The sequence below is a fragment of the Somniosus microcephalus genome, chromosome 4, assembly GCF_052327205.1.
Source record: "Somniosus microcephalus isolate GS21.2 chromosome 4, FLI_Smic_1.0, whole genome shotgun sequence".
Lineage (NCBI taxonomy): Eukaryota > Metazoa > Chordata > Chondrichthyes > Squaliformes > Somniosidae > Somniosus > Somniosus microcephalus.
In genome coordinates, this window is record NC_140990.1 from 88,498,800 (window position 1) to 88,507,687 (window position 8,888).

The window sequence follows — 8,888 nt, forward strand, 5'->3', positions numbered from 1 at the left end:
CAGTGGGATTTGAATCCACAACCTTCAGAGTCAGAGGCGAGGGTGCTGCCAAGTGACATCTGCTTCTGTTTCCGCCTTAACTTCCTGTTCCCTCTGGTTTATGGAGAATGTGCTTTCTGTTGTCAGAATTCAGTTACTCAGTGTCGAGCTGCATGTATTCTCTCAGACTAACTTGGTTGTGCCCTTGGTGCCTGTGTTAGCCCTTCAGTCATTGTTTAATGCTCAACCTTTAAACCTGAACAACAGAAGGCGAGCTGAGCATGCGCGGACCTTGGCAGCAGCCGCTGACACATCAGGTGAGAGAGCTCAGGGAGCGGGTTCATGAACCCCGGGGGGACTCGGGCTGCTCACACCCCGAGCTCAGGGAGCGGGTTCATGAACCCCGGGGGGACGCGGGCTGCTCACACCCCGAGCTCAGGGAGCGGGTTCATGAACCCCGGGGGGACGCGGGCCGCTCACACCCCGAGCTCAGGGAACGGGTTCATGAACCCTGGGGGGACGCGGGCTGCTCACACCCCGAGCTCAGGGAGCGGGTTCATGAACCCCGGGGGGACGCGGGCCGCTCACACCCCGAGCTCAGGGAGCGGGTTCATGAACCCCAGGGGGACGCGGGCCGCTCACACTCCGAGCTCAGGGAGCGGGTTCATGAACCCCGGGGGGACGCGGGCCGCTCACACCCCGAGCTCAGGGAGCGGGTTCATGAACCCCGGGGGGACGCGGGCCGCTCACACCCCGAGCTCAGGGAACGGGTTCATGAACCCTGGGGGGACGCGGGCTGCTCACACCCCGAGCTCAGGGAGCGGGTTAATGAACCCCGGGGGGACGCGGGCTGCTCACACCCCGAGTGCGGCCCCAGACCCCATTATTAAAACACTCAACATTGTCTGCTTCACACACACCCGGGGTGGGCCTCAGGCCCCGAACAAGAGCCTCCGGGCCGGGCGTTTGCCCCGAGCGAGGCGGCAGCTGCGGGGTTTTCTCCCGGTGACAGGCCCGGGGTAACGGCCGCCATCTTGAGAGGCTCAGGGGGCAGCAGGGCGCATGCGCGGTCCCCTTGGCCAGGAACCAGGAGGAGAGAATCTTGTCAATTTCTATCCTGGACTCACAGTGATGGCTTTTGTAAACTCCTTTTACAGGCTGTGAGAAGGGCAGCATTTACACACCGCAAACTCAGACCAAACAACTTACCTTTATATAGCACCTTTAAAATGTCACAGTATTGCAGTCATACAATAATCGACACACATACTTTGTTTGTGGTCCAGTGCACTGACACAAAGTTCCTTCACAACTGTAACAATTTTATTGTGGTTGCTGTGAAGGCTGCGCTAACTCTGCTCGTACACCTGGTCTCCAAAAGGAGGCAAAACAGGACTAATGCTGCTGAGCTCAGCTCTTTTTGATCAGAAAATATCAACTGTTTCGCCTCGCCAGGGATTGCACAAAAGAGGCAGCAGTGCTCATTGGCTGCCCAGGAAAGTACTATTTAGATTAAACTCCTTCACCCAGAGAGTGCTGAAAATGTGGAACTTGCTGCCACAGGGAGTGGTTGAGGCAAAGAGCATGGATACATTTAAGAGGAAGCTGGATAAACACATGGGAGAAAGGAATAGAAGGAGATGCTGGTAGGGTGAGATGAAGAGAGATGGGAGGAGGCTCGTGTGGAGCATAAACACCGCATGGACCAGTTGGGCCGATTGGTCTGTTTCTGTGCTGTACAATCTGTGTAATTCTATGTAATAAGAGAGGAAAGAATGTTCCATAAAAACTAGAATTATCTGTTCTGCATTTTTATCCTCAACTTAGTGATGTCTTTTGTAAACTGCTTTTACAGGGAATATCAGCAGCTTTTGAATGTGGAAGGAGAAATGTTTGTCTGTCCTATTAGTGGGAAAAAGATTTCAAACATCAGTGTGACTGGAAAAGCACCGAGACACACACACCCGAGTGAGAGTGTTCCAGTGAACTGACTGTGGAAAGAGCTGTAACTAGTTACACAGTCTGAAAAAACATCGCACCATTCACAGAGGGGAGAAACCGTACACGTGTTCTGTGTGTGGACGAGGCTTCAACTGATCGTCCAACCTGGAGAGACACAAGGACACCCGCACCATGGAGAAACCGTGGAAATGTGGGGACTGTGGGAAGGGATTCAATTACCCATCCCTGCTGCAAACTCATCGACGCAGTCACACTGGGGAGAGGCCATTCACTTGCTCATTGTGTGGGAAGGGATTCACTCAGTCATCCAGCCTCCAGACACACCAGTGAGTTCACACTGGGGAGAGGCTGTTCACCTGCTCAGTGTGTGGGAAGAGATTCGCTCAGTCCTCCCAACTGGTTACACACCAGCGAGTTCACACTGATGAGAGACTGTTCTCTTGCCCTGTGTTGGAAGGGATTCACTTATTCAGCCAGCTTTATTGAACATCAACTTGTTCACTCTGATAAGAGACCATTTAAATGTTTTGACTGTGAGAAGAGCTTTAAACGCACAAGGGATCTGCTAAAACACCAACGCACTCACGCTGGGGAGAGGCCGTTCACTTGCTCTGTTTGTGGGAAGGGATTCACTAATTCATCCCACCTCACTGCACCTCAACTTGTTCACTCTGATAAGAGACCTTTTAAATGTTCTGACTGTGACAAAAGCTTTAAAAGCACAAAGGATCTTTTGAGACACCAACACACACACTGGGGAGAGACCGTTCACTTGCTCTCTGTGTGGGAAGGGATTCACTGATTCATCCAACCTACTGATACACCAGCGAGTTCACACTGGGGAGAGGCCGTTCACCTGCTCCGTCTGTGGGAAGGGATTCAATCAGTCATCCAACCTGCTGACACACCAGCGAGTTCACAAGTGACTGCAAAGGTTGGATTCTGCTGTTATTGCTGCTGTTAATCACATCCAGGACTGAACCATGTTCATTCTGTCGGTTGGGGTTTGTTTCTGCTGATGTTAATAACCCTATAACTGGGCTGGAGATTAATATTCTGTATAAATGTCAAATAAATCAGCTTTGTTTTAAACACACTTTGTGTCGAGTCTGTGCTGACTCCATGATAAGAGGAGACTAATTGATGTCCTGTTACTGACTGCTCCATTTTTGGTCCGTTTCTCCTTTCTTACTCTGGATTATTTCGGTTCTGATCTAATTGGCCTTCTACCATCCTGGGAGTCCCATGATACAACGATAATGGAGATGTTGACTAATCACAGTGATCAATCTCTATCAATGAGTCTACAACAGACCCAGACATGAGGTGAGGAAAACCCCAGTGGTGAAGAGCTTTAGGAGCCATCGGACCAAAGTCACCTCTTCCTCCCGAGCATTCTACACTGACCACACATCATGTCTCAAATTACTCACACACTGTGTCCCAAAATCTTATACTATGAATGAAATCGGTCCAATTTACATTTGAATGAATCAACACTAACTGCTTCCACCATCTCCCTAGGGCGCCTGTCCCAGAGATTGCCCACTCACTCACTGAAATATTGTTTTCACAGATTGGATTTGAATTTACCCCCTTCAAGCGCAGGCTGTGTCCTCTGGTTCTACTGTTCTGGACAGGGTGAAATAACTTGTCGTGCTCTACATTATCCAGTCCCTTTCGAATCCTAAAAACAGCAATCCTATCACCTCTCCACCTTCTCTTTCCAGTGCGAACAGGCCCAGTTTACATAACCTGGACATGTTGGCTCGATACTCAGTTAAATTCTGACACAAACCCTCTGATGCTTCTTAAATTGCATTAACCGACACTTCATAGAATCCTAGAATGATACAGCACAGAAGGAGGCCATTCGGCCCATCGTGCCTGTGCAGCTCTCTGAAAGATCCATCCAATTACAAAAGAAAAATACTGCGGACGCTGGAAATCTGAAATAAAGAGAGAAAATGCTGGAAATCCTCAGCAGGTCAGGCAGCGTCTGTGGAGAGAGAAACAGAGTTAACTGTTCAGGTCACTGACCTTCCGTCAGAACCTTTCATCACACATTATAATCTAATGTATTACTCACTCTGGTTTAAGCTTATATTGTGGTTAATAACGGCAAACTCTGTTGTTTCTCCTGATCTGATTACAGTTTCCAACCAGTCGATTCAGTGAAATGTCTCATCAGTGTTGCCATGGCGACCTGTCTGCAGTGAAACGCCTGTTTGAGTTTCTAACTCAGATTAAACTTCTCTTTCCCATAATACACATTATATCAGACATGTTATGACAATGAACTTTAGCCTTGTTATGTTAATATCTCTAAAACCTATGAGAAAGAAAGACTTGCATTTATATAGCACCTTTCACCACCTCAGGACGTCGCAATGTGCTTCACAGCCAATGAAGTACTTTGGAAGTGTAGTCACTGACAGTGCTGTATTGTAGGAAACAAGCGGCTCAGATACACAAACCTTTAAAAGTGGGAGGACAAGTTGATAAAGTAGTTTAAAAAAGCACGAAGGATCCTCGGTTTTATAAATAGGGGTGCAGAGTACAAAAGGGCAGAGGTCATGTAAACCTGTACAAATCATTGGTGAGGCTGCAGTTAGAATATTGTGTCAAGTTTTGGGGCATCTTACACCAGGAAGGATGTCAAGGCCGTGGAGAAGGTGCAGAGAGATTCACTGAGATGATACCAGGGAAGAGAGGCTTTAGTTATCAGGAGAGATTCGAGAAACTGGGGCTCTTTTCATTAAAACAAAGGGTAATTGGAGATCTGAGGGAGGTGTTCAGAATTTGATCAGGTAAATGAGGAAAATCTATTTCCACCAGTCGGTGAGTCAGGAACTAGAGGGCATCAAATTCAAATCATCACCAAAAGGCTCAGACCCAGGGAGGAACTATCGAGGCCACCGTACAAAAATGTTCAGGAAACTCACTGTCCCTCCGGATCTGTGTCCGGGGAGAAACTGATGGGTTTCTCTTATCGTTGGGTTAAATGTTCTCATAGAGCTGATGGATGTCAGTGCTGGGGAATGGGGTGTTCTGAGCACTGAGTGTCTGCCTGAATCACTCTCCAGTCAGGTACAGCATGGGTTAGATACAGAGTAAAGCTCCCTCTACACTGCCCCATCAAACACTCCCAGGGCAGGTACAGCATGGGTTAGATACAGAGTAAAGCTCCCTCTACACTGTCCCATCAAACACTCCCAGGGCAGGTACAGCATGGGTTAGATACAGAGTAAAGCTCCCTCTACACTGCCCCATCAAACACTCCCAGGGCAGGTACAGCATGGGTTAGATACAGAGTAAAGCTCCCTCTACACTGTCCCATCAAACACTCCCAGGGCAGCTACAGCACGGGTTAGATACAGAGTAAAGCTCCCTCTGCACTGTCCCATCAAACACTCCCAGGGCAGGTACAGCACAGGTTAGATACAGAGTAAAGCTCCCTCTACACTGCCCCATCAAACACTCCCAGGGCAGGTACAGCACGGGTTAGATACAGAGTAAAGCTCCCTCTACACTGCCCCATCAAACACTCCCAGGGCAGGTACAGCATGGGTTAGATACAGAGAAAAGCTCCCTCTACACTGTCCCATCAAACACTCACAGGGCAGGTACAGCACGGGTTAGATACAGAGTAAAGCTCCCTCTACACAGCCCCATCAAACACTCACAGGGCAGGTACAGCATGGGTTAGATACAGAGTAAAGCTCCCTCTACACTGTCCCATCAAACACTCCCAGGGCAGGTACAGCATGGGTTAGATACAGAGTAAAGCTCCCTCTACACTGTCCCATCAAACACTCCCAGGGCAGGTACAGCATGGGTTAGATACAGAGTAAAGCTCCCTCTACACTGTCCCATCAAACACTCCCAGGGCAGGTACAGCACGGGTTAGATACAGAGTAAAGCTCCCTCTGCACTGTCCCATCAAACACTCCCAGGGCAGGTACAGCACGGGTTAGATACAGAGTAAAGCTCCCTCTACACTGTCCCATCAAACACTCCCAGGGCAGGTACAGCACGGGTTAGATACAGAGTAAAGCTCCCTCTACACTGCCCCATCAAACACTCCCAGGGCAGGTACAGCACAGGTTAGATACAGAGTAAAGCTCCCTCTACACTGCCCCATCAAACACTCCCAGGGCAGGTACAGCACGGGTTAGATACAGAGTAAAGCTCCCTCTACACTGTCCCAATAAATACTCCCAGGGCAGGTACAGCACGGGTTAGATACAGAGTAAAGCTCCCTCTACACTGTCCCATCAAACACTCCCAGGGCAGGTACAGCATGGGTTAGATACAGAGTAAAGCTCCCTCTGCACTGTCCCATCAAACACTCCCAGGCCAGGTACAGCACGGGTTAGATACAGAGTAAAGCTCCCTCTACACTGTCCCATCAAACACTCCCAGGGCAGGTACAGCACAGGTTAGATACAGAGTAAAGCTCCCTCTACACTGCCCCATCAAACACTCCCAGGGCAGGTACAGCACGGGTTAGATACAGAGTAAAGCTCCCTCTGCACTGTCCCATCAAACACTCCCAGGGCAGGTACAGCACGGGTTAGATACAGAGTAAAGCTCCCTCTGCACTGTCCCATCAAACACTCCCAGGGCTGGTACAGCACGGGTTAGATACAGAGTAAAGCTCCCTCTGCACTGTCCCATCAAACACTCCCGGAGCAGGTACAGCACAGGTTAGATACAGAGTAAAGCTCCCTCTGCACTGTCCCATCAAACACTCCCAGGCAGGTACAGCATGGGTTAGATACAGAGTAAAGCTCCCTCTGCACTGTCCCATCAAACACTCCCAGGCAGGTACAGCACGGGTTAGATACAGAGTAAAGCTCCCTCTACACTGTCCCATTAAACACTCCCAGGGCAGGTACAGCACAGGTTAGATACAGAGTAAAGCTCCCTCTACACTGTCCCATTAAACACTCCCAGGGCAGGTACAGCACGGGTTAGATACAGAGTAAAGCTCCGTCTACACTGTCCCATCAAACACTCCCAGGGCAGGTACAGCACGGGTTAGATACAGAGTAAAGCTCCCCCTACACTGTCCCATCAAACACTCCCTGGGCAGGTACAGCATGGGTTAGATACAGAGTAAAGCTCCCTCTACAGTGTCCCATCAAACACTCCCAGGCCAGGTACAGCACGGGTTAGATACAGAGTAAAGCTCCCTCTACACTGTCCCATCAAACACTCCCAGGGCAGGTACAGCACAGGTTAGATACAGAGTAAAGCTCCCTCTACACTGCCCCATCAAACACTCCCAGGGCAGGTACAGCACGGGTTAGATACAGAGTAAAGCTCCCTCTGCACTGTCCCATCAAACACTCCCAGGGCAGGTACAGCACGGGTTAGATACAGAGTAAAGCTCCCTCTGCACTGTCCCATCAAACACTCCCAGGGCTGGTACAGCACGGGTTAGATACAGAGTAAAGCTCCCTCTGCACTGTCCCATCAAACACTCCCGGAGCAGGTACAGCACAGGTTAGATACAGAGTAAAGCTCCCTCTGCACTGTCCCATCAAACACTCCCAGGCAGGTACAGCATGGGTTAGATACAGAGTAAAGCTCCCTCTGCACTGTCCCATCAAACACTCCCAGGCAGGTACAGCACGGGTTAGATACAGAGTAAAGCTCCCTCTACACTGTCCCATTAAACACTCCCAGGGCAGGTACAGCACAGGTTAGATACAGAGTAAAGCTCCCTCTACACTGTCCCATTAAACACTCCCAGGGCAGGTACAGCACGGGTTAGATACAGAGTAAAGCTCCGTCTACACTGTCCCATCAAACACTCCCAGGGCAGGTACAGCACGGGTTAGATACAGAGTAAAGCTCCCCCTACACTGTCCCATCAAACACTCCCTGGGCAGGTACAGCATGGGTTAGATACAGAGTAAAGCTCCCTCTACAGTGTCCCATCAAACACTCCCAGGGCAGGTACAGCACGGGTTAGATACAGAGTAAAGCTCCGTCTACACTGTCCCATCAAACACTCCCAGGGCAGGTACAGCACGGGTTAGATACAGAGTAAAGCTCCCTCTACACTGTCCCATCAAACACTCCCAGGGCAGGTACAGCACGGGTTAGATACAGAGTAAAGCTCCGTCTACACTGTCCCATCAAACACTCCCAGGGCAGGTACAGCACGGGTTAGATACAGAGTAAAGCTCCCTCTACAGTGTCCCATCAAACACTCCCAGGGCAGGTACAGCACGGGTTAGATACAGAGTAAAGCTCCGTCTACACTGTCCCATCAAACACTCCCAGGGCAGGTACAGCACGGGTTAGATACAGAGTAAAGCTCCCTCTACACTGTCCCATCAAACACTCCCAGGGCAGGTACAGCACGGGTTAGATACAGAGTAAAGCTCCCTCTACACTGTCCCATCAAACACTCCCTGGGCAGGTACAGCATGGGTTAGATACAGAGTAAAGCTCCCTCTACACTGTCCCATCAAACACTCCCTGGGCAGGTACAGCATGGGTTAGATACAGAGTAAAGCTCCCTCTACACTGTCCCATCAAACACTCCCAGGGCAGGTACAGCATGGGTTAGATACAGAGTAAAGCTCCCTCTACACTGTCCCATCAAACACTCCCAGGGCAGGTACAGCACGGGTTAGATACAGAGTAAAGCTCCCTCTACACTGTCCCATCAAACACTCCCAGGGCAGGTACAGCATGGGTTAGATACAGAGTAAAGCTCCCTCTACACTGTCCCATCAAACACTCCCAGGGCAGGTACAGCACGGGTTAGATACAGAGTAATGCTCCCTCTACACTGTCCCATCAAACACTCCCAGGGCAGGTACAGCACGGGTTAGATACAGAGTAAAGCTCCCTCTACACTGTCCCATCAAACACTCCCAGGGCAGGTGCAGCACGGGTTAGATACACAGTAAAGCTCCCTCTACACT

General features: G+C 50.1%; 1 protein-coding gene across 1 annotated transcript; it reads left to right on the forward strand.

Moving 5' to 3' along the window:
* On the forward strand, positions 1 to 3,033 carry LOC147119473 (uncharacterized). Its single transcript, XM_085985053.1, has 2 exons — positions 1 to 296; positions 1,835 to 3,033. Exon 2 carries the CDS (start codon positions 2,366 to 2,368, stop codon positions 2,741 to 2,743), a length of 378 nt encoding a protein of 125 aa, XP_085841179.1. The 5' UTR covers positions 1 to 296; positions 1,835 to 2,365; the 3' UTR covers positions 2,744 to 3,033.
* Positions 3,034 to 8,888: the final 5,855 nt, after the last annotated feature.